The 16,081-nt window shown below is 41.3% G+C and overlaps 1 protein-coding gene across 2 annotated transcripts in view; it reads left to right on the top strand.

Moving 5' to 3' along the window:
• Positions 1–16,081, top strand: part of LOC131683542 (neurobeachin-like protein 1) — a 181,786-nt gene that overhangs the window by 157,220 nt on the left and 8,485 nt on the right. For both annotated transcript variants that reach the window (XM_058965598.1, XM_058965597.1), the window contains 4 exons: positions 4,687–4,947; positions 5,009–6,517; positions 6,587–6,759; positions 6,822–7,129. In XM_058965598.1, the coding sequence (XP_058821581.1) occupies positions 4,687–4,947; positions 5,009–6,517; positions 6,587–6,759; positions 6,822–7,129 (2,251 nt within the window). The remainder of the gene's footprint in view (positions 1–4,686; positions 4,948–5,008; positions 6,518–6,586; positions 6,760–6,821; positions 7,130–16,081) is intronic.

The following is a 16,081-nucleotide window of genomic DNA, read 5'->3' as shown; positions in this document are numbered from 1 at the left end:
ATTTGTTAAATTTACTTTCGTAACGCTTGTATAATGCTTTTACTTGTGGAGATTATTGTTTCTTTTTGTGAATTTCATTTATGGCTTGCGCTATGGTATTACCAAATCGTTTTTCTGTTCGTGAACAAGTTTACAACTTTGTGAATATTACTCATAAACAAAATGTTGGCTGACATCTTCATCATGGTTTTGAATTAAATCACAAAACTTAAACAGTATTGATATCTTCTCATGAACTATTTCACGAAACTCGAATTTTTATTTATTCGTGAAATAGTTCCCAGAATCATAAAATCGTTTGGCGTATGCTTAAAGTTACCGGCAGGCGCAGTCAGTGGCGGCGCTAAGGGGGGGGGGGGGGGGGGGAGGGGGTAACCTCCCCGAGCGGCAAAATCAGGGGGCGGCATTTCCTACTCAACAAATTTCTATTTCATTTTTTAGTAATTGTTCAAGTTTCATTAATCACGATAAAAATCAAGTGCGGAGGAAAAGCTTGAATTTATATTATTTTCGCATCTGTTGACAATTAAAAAGGTAGGAAATCGGGACAACGGATGCGATCGAACAAAACTATATACTTATTGATTAGTCTCAAAAGATTCAACGGAGATGAGTTTCCGAATGTCCTTGTAGTAGTGTGAGTATTAGACAATTTTGACTTTTTTCGAAACACTGTTAAATCAAACGGTAAATGGCTTTATATAAAATTTGTCAAATATGAGCTTTTTTCGAAAACTCTAGTTCACTCACAAGAATTTTCAAGTTTGTGGATGAAAATATATGAAAAATGGGCAATCAAAACAATAAATTCAGTACAACATCAACTTGTGCATCCCAAAATCTGCAGATCGTGTTCTTTTGAGGAGACTGCGTCTGTTGGCTGAATCCTTTGTTGATGAATCAAAGCGGGTTTCGAGAAGCACGATAGAGGACGGACCAAATGCGACAAATTCTGGATATATTCAGGGAAAACAACTTGCGGACAAGACAAAGTACATGGTAGCTGGCAGAGAACGTAGCATTCGTGTTGGGTTTGAGGTGGAAAACGATGGGGTACGGTAAACCAATTTATATATCTTAGAACACTAGTGACATATGATAACGATGTTAGCCGCGAAGGAAAAATGCATGTTGCAGCTGCGAATATGGTTTACGTAGTAAGCTAGAGTCCCACAGCCCGAGGATGCGCGCAAAACTTGCTCTATTCAAATCGCTGGTACTCCTTGTTGCTCTGTACGGCCATGGATGTTGAAGGAAGCAGGGTATCGAGTGCTCGGCTTGTTTGGGGAAGAATTCTGCGTTCAATACTCGGCAGCACAGTAGAAAATGGAGAATAGCCCAGACAGTACCAAGTATACAACCATGCTGACATTGAAAGGCTGATAAAACACGGCAGACTACAGTGAGCTGGGCTTGTAGTGCCGAAAGACGAAAGAGATACCAATTAAAGTTATGACAACAGAGTAGAGAACCTGGATGAAGTCGTCAATTTTGAGACAAACCCCGCTCTCGCTGGTTGTGCACAATTGAGGAAGATGCGCATGCGGTGGGCGTCTATGGAACTGGCGGTCCAAGATCGAGTAACCTGAAAATCTAAAATACATTCAGATATGATTTGAATTATCCGGTCGCTAGGTGACTAGTTTGTTAAGGCATATTTGATATTATGATAGATGCACTTGGCCGCCCTTTCACCTAGGGACGTTTGACAAGCAATTACATACAAAGCTGAGGCACGAGCTGGAAGGTGGCGAACACTGGGAAATATTCACCATTCGGCGACCTTGTTATTAGTATAATAAATAATTACAAAGGGCTGCAAAATAAAAAATGTACTTTTCAAGTGATCCAGAAAAGGTTGCAGGTCTGGTCAAATACAATACAAACCCACGATCTCTAAATTAGAAACTTGCTCGCATAAACTTTTAAGGGGACGGTTTCATATAAAATTTTCAAAAAATCGAATAAATGGTAAAAAAATTGAACTCTTTTGAAAATTCATTATAAAAGGGGCGGCAAATTTAATTTTTGGCCCCTGGCGGCAAATCATCTCGCGCCGCCACTGGGCGGTTTTCAAAAGGGCATCAATGCACAGTGGTCCGAATCCAGAATTTAGGATGACAAAAACATTTGTGACTAAACTACTGGTTCTAGAGATTTCATGTCTTCGGAACAAATAATCTGTGTCAATTGAGGCATCTTTTGAGATCGGTGACATTAGGGTGGTGCATATTGTTTGTACAATCTGAAAATTATTTTCGAAATAAGAAGAGATAAAACAATGAGGTGTTCTGCAAAATTATAGTACAACCTTTTTGAAATAACTTTGCTGAGGACGTCATATTTGTAACTTTAATGGTTTTAATTTTACAGCTATTGAAACTTTTAGAGCTTACTGAGACGAATATTATTTATATAGACAGATTTAAAATAACTCATTTAGTTCAAAAGTTATGAGCATTTTTAGCAAAAAAAACATAACCTTTTCAAATGTTGATATCTCAAAAAGGGGCAAGTGAAATTGATTTCTTCTTTTTGCATTTGAAAGAGCTCAATTGATAGTATGTTTTATGAAAAAATCTCAGAGGTCATTTTTGTTTAACTCATTTTATTTTAGTTTGAATATTGAGAATGTTATTACTATTTGTAGTAAAACGGTCAGTGTAACCTCGCAACTATTTTTAAAATAAGATCAGATAAATGAACAAAATCTCAAATAAAACTGCCCGAGTGTGGCAAAGGGTCCACTGACTTGTTGTTTCCAAAGTGGTCGTGTTTCAATCCATCTAAACACCGGCAAACGTAGTGGGATGTTTGGCTAGCCATCATAGTCACGCATATTTTAATTTACAGTATCAATGTATTCTGTGTCGGCTTTCAAAGCATTTGTAACAGGTATAGGTATTTTATAGATATGGGCGGTTTGGGGCTGGATTGGTGGCTGTCGACTGGCATGGTCCACTCTCGCTAGTGCGAACTGGTTCGTGGATATATTCCTCCCACTTACAAGTGAATAGATCAATCCGCTTGGATGACATAAAGAATGAAAAGGAAGAACAAGACAAAAGTTAATTCAATAGAGAATATACATCATATTCTTAGAGACAAATATGCGGTTTTAGACAGACGCTCCTTCGCCCGAATTTTCAATATTTGTCTTGCGGGACGGACCGAGATCCATTTAGGTAAAGGTTTAGGTTCAAAATTTGTTTGCAGTTTAGCATGAACTGCAAAATTAGAAACATTATATTACTAAGTATACAATAGGTTTAGTCCAGTACCAGAAGAAACCATACTTTGACTCAAATAAACTTTGAATTATAATAATCGCGCTAATCACCCATATTTCATCCGTAGCTAAGTATGTGATTAAGAAGAGATTATTCCTTGAAAATGGGCAGAGACCTAATGTTTTGCTAGTAAATATCGTAAAATAGGAAAAGATAACGCGTTGTCGAACCGGTGTCAAGCACAAAAGTATTAATAGGGTTTGGCGATATTGAAAATAAAAATTTTATGGATAACCACTCATTATTAATTTATTCTTTGTATATTGTTCTAATTAAGCGTTCCAAAAACCATTTCATTCCAATTTTCAACTTCAGGGCAACCTAATACCTATAAAAGAAATAAGTCTTTCCAACCGTTATGTTTTCCACGGATAGTATGTCAAAGTGTGTCAGTTTATCGTGTGAACATACAGTCTTGATTTTCTTGAAATTCAACTAAAAATATGATTTTAGTTCATCAATTATCAAATAGAATTAACATTGGGTAATCCATTTTGACTAATACTTAATAAAGCACTACCCGTTACCTTGATCGAATACGATTGGAAGACTGTTGACCTGAATAATTGGAATAAAAGAATGAATTTGCGCATTGTTGATACAATCGGGTACAACCAGTTCAGAAGATGGGGGATGCATAAAAATGGGGCTGCATAAAATCGGGAGTTTATAAAAACGGGTCGAAACTGTAACTATTTTTTGTTGTTATACCAGCGAATTGGCTTTATACAATATCTTTTCAAAACTTATGTGCCCCCCTATCTTCTAGTTTTAGTTGATCAATATTTAATCTCGTCAAGAAATGCCCAACAGTACCACTACTTAAAAATAGCCCTAACTAATCCCCTCTAATCTTAATAAAATTGAACCACTCCCTCTAGTTATTTCTAGTTAATAAGCTTGTAAAATGTTACGCTTAGTTTATAATTGCTCCAACAATTTCCTTTCTATAAATCCTAAAGTGCATTACTATACAAAGAACACACAAAATGCCTCGCCTCCCTAATCTTCCGAATATTATATTATCCCCTCTTGTATATGTATAAGTTAGCTGTAATTTTTTTTTAATTTCATTATATAAAAATAAAATAATATTGAAATGTGTAACCCCTAAGTTTTAAGAAATTCAAAATGTAAAACAAAGAAAAAATGGCACCTTTAAGCTAACGCAAACATGTCTTATTAAATAAACGAAATGAATAAAAAAAGTCTTTTTAATTTAAATCTCGTCACTGGATGCAGATGGAATTATAATAATTGGAACCACAAATATGTATAAGCTTTTCCTGGTTGTGAAGTGTTATTTTGTAAATTTCTGATAATCACAATTGAATTGTAATTCATGCATGATAAATTTCGTTATCTAATCACAGCGTCTTTATCTCTCGAATTGCAGCGCCAGCGAGGAAGAGTTTTGGCGTCTCTCACATCACGAGAATGGTGTTCGCATGCGGTTGAAGTTGGAGCCGGATGTCAACCACGATCCTCATACTGCGGCTTCTAATATGCGTGACAATACGACGAGCCACTCGCAAAGTCGTCGCCTTTCGACCGAGTTAGGCTCAACTATTGCGCCAGCCGCACTAGCTGACGAAAATGTCGACGAGGACATTCTTCTGTTGGAGGAGGAGATGCGCAACAGTTTGGAACCGCAAGTGTAAGTTGGTCAAGATTTGTTTTGCATACTAGATTCCCTCTAATAAATGTTTTGCATTTAGACCCGAAACTTCCGGCAAGGAGAAAATTGTCATATCACAAGAATGTGAACTTATCACGTTAATGACGAGAGTCAAGGGACGGCTCGATTTGACGACCAATCAACTAATTTTCTCCGAAATCGGTGCCATTAGGGACGACGGTCAACGTCACGATTTCAAATTTCCAATTGCCCAATTGCGAGAGCTACACTTGCGGAAGTTTAATCTTCGCCGTAGTGCTTTGGAAATGTTTCTCGTCGATCAGACAAGCTACTTCCTGAACTTCACGACAAAAACAAGAAACAAAATTTTCACTAAAATTCTCAGTCTACAACCTCCAAATATTTTATATGGATCAGGGCGGTCACCGGCAGAATTATTACGATCTTCTGGATTGACCCAGAAATGGGTGAACCGGGAAATATCAAACTTTGAATACCTGATGCACTTGAATACGATCGCCGGTCGGTCATACAACGATCTAAGTCAGTACCCGGTGTTTCCGTGGATATTAGCGGATTACACAAGTGACATCTTGGATCTTAACGATCCGAAATCTTTCAGGGATCTTAGCAAACCAATAGGAGTAGTTAATCCGAAGAACGAGGCAGAAGTTAGAAGTAAGTTTGAGAGTTTTGAAGATCCGTCCGGAATGATACCAAAATTTCATTTTGGTACCCACTATTCCAACTCTGCTGGTGTCTTGCACTATCTGATACGAGTAGAGCCATTCACTTCATTGCACATTGAGCTACAAAGCGGCCGATTCGATGTGGCGGATAGGCAGTTTCATTCCATTCCTCAAACGTGGAAGCTTTTGATGGATAATCCGAACGATGTGAAGGAGCTTATACCAGAGTTTTTCTACTTCCCTGAATTTTTGAAAAATATGAACAAGTTTGACCTCGGTATACTGCAGACAACCAAAGAACGAGTGGACGATGTCGTTTTACCATCCTGGGCAAAATCTGCTGAAGATTTCATTGCGATTCACAGAAGAGCACTTGAGTCGGAGCATGTTTCACAGAATCTTCATCATTGGATTGACCTTATATTCGGGTGCAAGCAGAAAGGACCGAAGGCAGTGGAAGCGCTTAATGTGTTTTATTACTGTTCCTATGAAGGGGCTGTAGATTTGGATAAGATTACCAACCCAATCGAACGTGAAGCGGTGGAAGGTATGATCAATAACTTCGGACAAACTCCTTCACAGCTCCTGAGAGAACCCCATCCGCGAAGGCTGTCGCAAGATGAACTGACGATGAAATTACTCAAGTTGGAACTGAAAAAACCCGACTTAACACTGATCCTTGATCGTGTCAATTGCATCAACTGTGAACTATCATTCGACAAAGATCCGGTGGTTTATCTAAGTACACCACGTAGCCCGCCTCGATCGTTTTTGCAGACCAGCCCGGATATGCTGATTTCAGTAACGAAAAGCGGTATTCTCGGCTGCAACAGCTGGATGTCGTTTGATAAAGAGAAAGGATTTCTTCTGGAAATCGATGCCACTACCTCCAACCTCAAGTATAGCCCTGAATATCAATTTGATATGGTGTTTTATATAATCTATTTTTTTTCGTTTCACACTCATAGAAACCGTAAAAAACTGGTCGGCCCATTCCATCCTTCGATCAATTTGAATTCAAATCTATTTGCCGTCAGTGTCGATGGCAAGTATTTGTATTCCGGCGGCATCTGGGACAATTCAGTACGCATATTTAATATGGCAAGGGGAAAGGTGGTCGCCTCCGCGATCCATCATTTCGGTAGGTCCAATTTATGAACCGCTTAAGAGAAACGTACACGAACGCTGTTTATTGCCTTCCAGATGTGGTAACTTGCGTGGCGCTAGACAGCTGCGGATCGTACCTGGTGACCGGATCGAAGGACAGCACATGCGTTATCTGGTCAATCAGCAATAGCAATACAGCCGGCCCAACCAGTGCTTCCAATCTTCAGCCCAACACAGCAGCATTGAATCAGAATCTAGCCGGAAATGTGGTGGGAAGCGCCAACGTGGTGCATCTTACCAATAATCTAACGCCGAAGCCGGTGCACACACTGTATGGACACGATGATGCTATTTCGTGCGTGTCCATCATGACTGAGCTGGACGTTGTGGTTTCCGGATCGTTGGTAAGTGAAAAAGAATTGTGTTATCAATACATTTTTTTGGTATGGGAACAGATGGTTAAAACTAAAGAAATACCCGAGCAAAACTTTTATTTACTCAGTTTATAAACGCGACAAATGCAAACTGATTGAATTCTCCAGCACTAAATAAGTTTGTTTGTACACCAAATCGTAATGAAGTCAAGCTAAGGTAAAACAATTATTCCTACATTGTTAACATCGATATTTGAGAACGTTGTAGTTCTCTGAATGTCTGTAGTTTTTTCACTAGGCATTTTTTTCAACACCGTTTGATGAAGCTTCTTGAAAACTAATTTTCGTATTCAGAATATTATTAAAGTACTGCTCTGTCCATAAACGCATAAGAGTCCCATGTGGATTTTTGTCGAAAATAAGTTATCCGTTGGATTGTATTCTGTATCACCACTGAATCACACTGCACAAATAAGATTACCGGGTTTGTTCAGAAAATATCTAAAAAAAATACCAAAACATGGTTGTCCCATCCATTTGGCTCAATGGATGGGACAATCTTGAACAGCGTTTTTCTCGGCTTGCTATTTTTCAACATGGGACTCTTATGCTGTTATGGGTAGTGCTAATGGATTTCCAAGCAGATTTCGTAAATGCTTTGTTTTCGATTTTCGTAGTAATAGGGGTATACCGCATTATTACTCTGACTACAATCAGTGAATTTCGTAGAAATTTTTATCAATATCTTTGCAATATTCGTTTCAAACTGTATATCGCCGTAACTGGCCTGCAAAATATGTAGGGTAATGAACCTATTTTGGCGCTGTTAGGGAGTGAGCCGCACTATTCTCTAAACAACTTTTAAGTGATGCAATATTATCTATAACATTTAACAAAATAAAGTAAAATTGGTTCCTTCATTCAAACATGAGCAGATCTTTGAATTTGTATGCCAAATACTTCTTGCACGCAAACTTGTGATCTTTTCGTTTATCCGGTTTATTAAAACATATGTGGTGATTCCTTATTTCGACCTTTCTTTGAATTTATATTAAAATAGAAATGAATGCAAATTTTGATAAATGATTTGGTGGGTTATGCCTTTCTCATATAGAAAGGTTATGCAATCTCTCTAAAAGTGCTCCAACTATTCCCGGCTGGAGGGCCGAATGTCATATGCCATTCGACTCAGTTCGTCGAGATCGAAAAATGTCTGTGTGTGTGTATGTTGGTGTGTGTATGTGTGTATTTGGAATAAAAATGTCACCTCTGTTTCTCAGAGATGGCTGAACCGATTTGCACAAATTTAGTCTCAAATGAAAGGTACAACCCAACCAATCTCATCCGCTGCTATTGAATTTTTTTGTTGATTGGACTTCTGGTTCCGGAGTTACGGGTTGAAGAGTGCGACCACACAGCAAATTCCCATACAAACTGAAATGAGAAATTCTCAAAGGGGGAGTAAGGGAAAATTTCAAAATGAATTTGTATTTTGGATGCCAAATGACTTTAAAATGCATGAAACGTTGAGATTTGATGTAATCTAAAAAAAAATTTTTGACGAAAATTGACTTTTTTCACTATGGCACATATTTGCCTTTCCCATATAGAAAGGTTATGCAATCGCTCTAAAAATCGTCAACCTAATCCAAGCAATTTTTTTTTGGCTTGTATAGGCTTAGGTAGGAGTATGCAATAAGGGGTTGCTACTTTAAAATTATAACTAGTTTAAAATTTCTTAACGGATCTTCCTCCTTGATTCGCTGCTGCTTTCAAGCGATGTTTTAGTGCGGACACATAGTATCTCAAAATCGTGGCTGTCAATCCATTGTATGTACTATGTGCAAATTGTACTGAATATGTAATATACATTTCAAATGAGAAAGGCACAATTGCTTCACTAGGTGGATTAAAACAGGTTTTTGGAGCTATTAACACTCTTTTGCATTGAAAATGCATTGTGCACAAACGTGTTGTGTTTGCTTGGTTTACTCAAACATGTGGCACTGAATACATTCGAAAGTATATGCGTACCTGATGCCCAAGCTGACCAACTCTGACGAAAAAGTCCGCACACCTTGCGAACTGTGTGCTTGACCGTGGTGAACGCTCACGCTTCGTTGCAGAATGTTGTACAGATTTTTTCGCTGAGTGTATTTTTTTTTACAATGGAGAAGACCTTTATGTCCTTGCCCAGTACACGTGCTATTGGTAGGGTCCAATCTACCACACGGGGTGCACTGGGGGCGTGTCGGACTCGAATGGTGACCAGCCATTAATACCGACTAAACTCCATTGGGGTGACCAGCCATTAATACCGACTAAACTCCATTGGGCTCCGCCATCATTCCTCCCAGGAACTACCTCTCGGTATTACTTCTGGGGGGATGGCTGTACATAATGTACTCATTCACTCTCACTCACGCGTTCATACGTCCTGTATGAGGCTTACTTGGATGCTCTCTCTCTATCGCACCTTGATTCACTCTCAAACACTCCCACATGAGGCTGACTTTTGTGCGCACCTTTTTCGTTCCTTGCGAGGCTGACTTGTGTGCTCACCTTACTCATTCCTTGCCAGGCTTACTTTTGTGCTCGCCCCACCCATACCATGTGAGGCTGACTTGGGTGCTCACCCTATCACCTGATTCACTCTCAATCGTGCCACTCTATTGTACCTTTGTCACTCCCCCTGGCATCCCATGTGGGACATTTTTCTTAGGCCCCACTTCTGACATACCATGCGAGGCTGACTTGTGTGCTCACCTTTTTCATTCCTTGTTAGGCTGACTTTTATGCTCACCCTTAACATGCCGTGTGACTTGGATGCTCACCCTTTCACTCCTCTGCCACGCCATGAGGCATCGATAGCTAAGTTCCAACATACTACGCTACGACCCTCCCGTCTTGGCATGAGGCAGTCCACTTATACGCTTATACACTCACTCTTCTGTCTTGCTTCGGGGTGGCTGGGTTTACCCCTTACGCGGTTGCCATTCGCTGCGCCAAACCTGCCTCGGCATGAACAGACCATTCACTCCCTTTTTTGCGCTTGGCCTTTTTCGCTCCAGCTAACCAATCACTAGTTAGCCGTGCCCGTCGTCTGTTGCTCGGTTCGCCAGATTACCTGTAGCCTACTGGCAATCTGGATGGTAGCAGCCGAGACTGCGTTCCACTTCTCCACCGATTGACACATCCGCTGAATAAGGGTATCAGGGGTTGTGTCCCAGCCACAGACGTCAAGCATTGCTCTTCTTTCGATGTCGAACCGATGACATACGAACAGTATGTGTTCGGCAGTTTCATCTACACCTGGGCAGTCCGGGCAGACTGGGACCTCCGCGTGCCCGAACCTGTGGAGGTACTGTCGGAAACAGCCATGGCCTGACAGGAATTGTGTCAGGTGGAATTGAACTTCCCCATGGGGTCTTCCCACCCAGCTCAATATGCTAGGTATCCCCTATTTCCACGTAGCTCAAAGCACTCCTCATCTTCCCGAATGACCAGCCCGACTGGCATCATGCTCGCTATCACGCAGGATGCATCATGTGATACCGTGCGGTAGGCAGATATCACTCTGAGGCACATCTCGCGGTAGGTGCTCTCCAGTTTCTGTAGGTAACTGGTTACCCTCAGTGCTCTTGACCATGACGGGCCGCCGTACCTGAGGATAGATACGGCAACGCCTGCCAGTAACCTACGTCTACTGGCGCACACCTTTGAGCTGTTGGACATCATTCTCGATAGAGCCGCAACAGCAGTCGATGCTCTCTTGCATGTATAGTCGACATGGCTGCCGAAGGTCAGCTTGTCGTCTATAATGACTCCGAGAGACTTCAGACTTCGCTGTGAAGTGATCGCGACTTCTCCCACATGGATAACTGCATGTTGTGCCGACTTGCGGTTGTTGACGATAACTACCTCCGTCTTATGATGAGCGAGCTCCAGGCCTCTCGCGCTCATCCATTCCTCCACCGTGCTGATCGCGTGTTCTGCGGTTAGTTCTACCTCAGGAATTGACTCCCCGTAGACCTCCAAGGTTACGTCGTCAGCAAAGGCGACGATCTTGACTCCAGGAGGGAACTTCAGTCTCAGAACCCCGTCATACATGAGGTTCCATAGCACCGGGCCTAGGATCGAGCCCTGCGGGACTCCGGCGGTAATCGGAACCCTTTTCTGACCGGCATCGGTCTCGTATAGCAGTACGCGGTTCTGGAAGTAACTTTCCAAGATCCGGTACAGACCCACCGGTAGGCTAAGCCGGTGTAACGAGAGCGCGATGGCATCCCAGCTTGCGCTGTTGAATGCGTTCTTCACGTCGAGTGTCACTAACGCACAGTATCGAATACCTCGCCTTTTTCGTTGGATCGCTATCTCGGCAGTATTTATCACTGAGTTGAGAGCCTCCACTGTGGACTTACCCTTCCGAAAGCCAAACTTGTTGCTTGACAGACCGTCCGTACCTTCCGCGTACGGGGTTAGCCTGTTGAGGATGATCCTCTCAAGCAGTTTGCCAGTCGTGTCGATCAGACAGATTGGTCTGTACGCCGATGGGTCGCCTGGCGGCTTCCCGGGCTTCGGCAACAGCACCAATTTCTGCCTCTTCCATCTAACGGGGAAACGGCACTCGTCAAGGCATCTCTGCATAGCTAGCCTGAACATGTTCGGGTTCGCTATGATCGCTGCCTTGAGAGCGTTGTTTGGAACTCCATCCGGCCCTGGAGCTTTGTTCATTGCTAGGGATTTAGCCACTCCGTATCCAACAACCTTATGCAGTTTACGAACTGTTTACGAAACATGGATGCTGGGTGGCAAATAGATACGGCGTATATGGCGTCTCAGCGTTGGGTGTTGCTTGGTTCAGATCATATCTGACAAACCGTTTTGTACAGGTCCGAATCGGCTCGACAACTTCGGAATCGTTCACAAACCAGTCCGGAGTTCCACAAGGCAGCAACCTCGGTCCGCTACTGTTTTCAATTTTTATAAACGATGTCCCATCGCTACTACCATCGGACTGTCGTCTGTTTTATGCAGACGATACGAAAATCTTTAAAATAATTAAATGCCTTCTCGACTGCCTGGAGTTACAAAGAATGTTGCTTCTGTTTGAGGAATGGTGCACAAAAAACGTTATGGGCTTAAGTATTGCAAAATGCAGCATAATTTCCTTCCATCGGAAAACTCTGCCTATTATTTATGATTGCCAAATCTGTGGCTGCTCTCTTACAATGACAGAATGCGTTACGGATCTTGGCGTTTCTTTAGATCGTGAAATGACTTTCAGACTCCACTATGACGATATCCTGTCAAAAGCCAACCGACAATTGGGTTTCATCTTTAAAATTGCTAGGGAGTTTCGTGATCCGTTTTGTTTGAAATCATTGTACTGCTCGCTTGTACGATCATTGCTGGAATCCAATGCCGTAATATGGAGCCCTTACCATGCAAACTGGATCGCCAGGATTGAATGCGTACAACGAAAATTCGTAAACTACGCTTTGCGGTTTCTGCCGTGGCGTGACCCAATTAACTTGCCGCCATACGAGGAACGCTGTCGTCTGTTAGACATCGAGCCGCTGGAGGTACGAAGGATCAACTCACAGGGATTATTCGCTGCAAAGCTACTCACAGGCGATATTGACAGCTCTGCTCTGCTTACTCAGCTGAATTTGTACGCTCCTGAGAGACAACTTCGTCGTCGTAACTTCTTGTTCCTGGAGTCACGAAATACACAGCACGGACAGCACGATCCGCTTCGATTCGTTTGCTCGCGATTCAACGAACTCGCTGATTTCTTCGATTTTAATGTGTCGACTAATGTGTTTCGTCAACGAGTACTTGATAATGTTCGTGTTGTTCGTAATGTTTAAATTTTTGATTAGTTTTAACCTTTAGTTTTAAGTTTTCATTAAGACAATCTATTTCAGATGAAATTTTACCAAACAAATAAACATGCGTGGGCGTTGTATACCTCTCTACGGACTCCGCAGATAACATAAACGTTATTCAGAACCATATTCATTCCGCACTTGACATTGCTAATTCGCTAGAGCCCCAAGCTTCTCATTTGTTATTTGGAGATTACAACCAGCCTGGTCTTGTATGGATGTCTTTTTTTATGTCTTTCGGTTATGCTTGATTCTTGACGATTTGAAGTATAAATTTTCAAAAAACCGATTTTACTGGATTCGACAACTCACTGCAAACGACTGACTGGGTGATTTTGCTCAATAGCGCAACCGATGTAAATGACACAGTAGAAAAGTTCTCATCGATCCTGACCCAACTGTTTGAAATATATGTCCCAGCAAATCGTCCTAAACCATAACCACTTTGGTCCAATCGACGTCTCCGAGAACTTAAACGACTGAGGGCATCCGCGCTTCGGTACTACACTAAGGCAAAATGCATAGCGAAATTCATAAGATTCATCTTATGATGACTGGAGAAGTAATAAAACTATGTTTTCATAAGATTAATATGAAAAACATACGACATTTTACAAGTTATTGCATATGCCAGTCGTTCGAGTTTCATACGACCATCTTATGATTCTCATAAACATAAGAGAAACGTATAATATTGTCTTATGATAATTCAAAAATGCCTTATGGAACATGAAATCATAGCAAACCGATTTGACCAAATAAATGCCGTTTCATAAGATAATCTTATGATTTACATACGTGCTACTTGTGGCTAAAAATTATACGATATTCCTATGAAATTCGCTGTATTTTTTGCTTGAGTGTACACAAACCGACGAAATCCCAAAACAAAGGGAATTCATATATGCTAGCAACAATTACAAAGCTTATACCCGCTTCCTCTACTCTCGGCATGTGTCACAAACGCAATCTGACCTTGAGCGAAATCTTAAACGATTTTGGTCTCTTGTAAATGAGAAGCGTAAAAAGAGTGGACTTCCTTCTAGTATGACTTTGGAAAATGAAACTTCTAGCACGACCCGCGTAACCTGTTTGCAAAACATTTTTCGAGTGCATTTGAAACAGTTCCACCTACTCCAGTACAGGTTGAAAACGGACTACGAGATGTTCCCAGGGGTGTGATGAACCTAGGTAACATCCGTTTTACGGAAGAATACATTGTTGCTGCTATCGAAAAATTGAAATCTTCGACATCGGCTGGTCCAGATGGGATTCCTGCCATTATATTAAAAAGATTTGCGTGCGCCCTTTCCGCTCCCCTAAAGTTGATTTTGAATCTATCGTTCCTCTGTGTTGGAAAAATGTGTTATGTTTCCTGTCCTTAAAAAAGGTGATAAGCAGGACATAGCAAATTATCGGGGCATAACCTCTCTCTATACGGGATCCAAGTTGTTTGAAATTCTAGTAAGCAATGCATTATTCCGGGAAGTCAAAACATATATATCGACATAACAACACGGGTTCTTCCCAGGTAGATCCACATCCACGAATTTAGCACAATTCACTTCACATTGTTTTAAAAGTATTGAATGCGGAGCACAAGCGGACACTATTCATACCAATCTCAAAACAGCGTTCGATCGTGTTGATCACTCGCTCCTACTGGCAAAGAAAGCAAAATTGGGTGTCAATTCACTAAGTGACCTCAATTATACCTTGTAGACCGTACCTTTTCTGTCAAACAAGGAAATGCCGAGTCACATGACTTCATAAATTTATCCGGTGTGCCCCAGGGTAGTTATCTTGGACCATTGCTGTTCTCCTCGTTCTTCAATGACGTTTGTAAGCCAATAATTTTTAATGAATACATTTTTTGAAACACTGAAAAATTATATTTTGTTAAGATCAATCTAAACAAGGATTATACACAGAATATAAAATTTTAGGGTTTTTGTGGAATTTTGGCAGAATGATTTCGCTTAAGGTGTCGGACTTGCCGTGGGTTCCCCTACTTCAACCCGTAACTCCGGAACCGGAAGTCCGATCAACAAAAGATTCACTAGCATCTGAGAAAATTGAGTGACATCATTTGACATACACATACACACGCTCTCACTGCCGAAGGGAAGCCACTTAACAGAGAGGAAGCTGGAGTACCGTTGTCGGTTGGAAGGAGGTACACAGGGAACAGCAAAGGCGTAACGAGGATAGAAAGGTAGAGCAGAGAAGAAAAGAAAAATCTTCAGTTCGTCAGAAGGCGCCAAGCCACATCAAGCATTCGAAAACAATCGGCAGGTTTACTCGTGCAAATATAATTATAATGCATTTTCAAATGTTCTCACTCATTAAATTTCTGTCACACTAATCCATGACACTTTCGTAATGCACAACAGTCAACCATAGTTGTTATATCACGATATATGTTCAGATCATCTGCATACAAGACTTTAGGCGACGAGAAATCACCGCAGAGGTCGTTCACGAAGAGCACAAAAACAGGAGGTCCGAGATGGCTTCCTTGAGGAACGCCCGATGTAATGTGGAATGGAGCTAAGTGTGTAGTTCCAAGTCGCACAGAAGCCCTGCGATTTGAAAGGTACGATGATATCTAATTAGTCAGATAGCCCGGAAATCCATTGCGCCTTGGTTTGTCCACAGCGGGTTGATGAGAAACAGGATCGAAAGTTTTTTAAAAATCTACTTACTCCGCATAGATTTGTTACCGTTTTTCCAACTTATCAATTAGCGTCAGGTTAGTAGTTGTCGAGAGTTTTCTTATAAAACCATGCTGGTCCGAACTGATGATGTGTTCTACTGCGGGATAGATAACATCTAACAACAAAGTCTCGAAGATTTTTGGGAGGCAGCTTAGAATTGAAATTCCTCTGTAATTTGAGACATCATGCACGTTACCGGTTTAGTGGATAGGGCTAATCAAAGCCTCTTTCCACTTAGTGGCAAAACTATTTTCATCAAGAAAACGATTGAAAAGTATAGATGCCGGTAGAGCCAGCCAGCGATGAAGAGCATTCCTTGATAATCGATGGTAGAAGCCCGTCCGACTCCGTTCGTTTTGAACTGTCAATACTGC

The sequence above is a fragment of the Topomyia yanbarensis genome, chromosome 2 (genome assembly GCF_030247195.1).
Source record: "Topomyia yanbarensis strain Yona2022 chromosome 2, ASM3024719v1, whole genome shotgun sequence".
Classification (NCBI taxonomy): domain Eukaryota; kingdom Metazoa; phylum Arthropoda; class Insecta; order Diptera; family Culicidae; genus Topomyia; species Topomyia yanbarensis.
The sequence above is the reverse complement of the archived record's forward strand: the minus strand, read 5'-3'. Positions and strand labels throughout refer to the sequence as shown.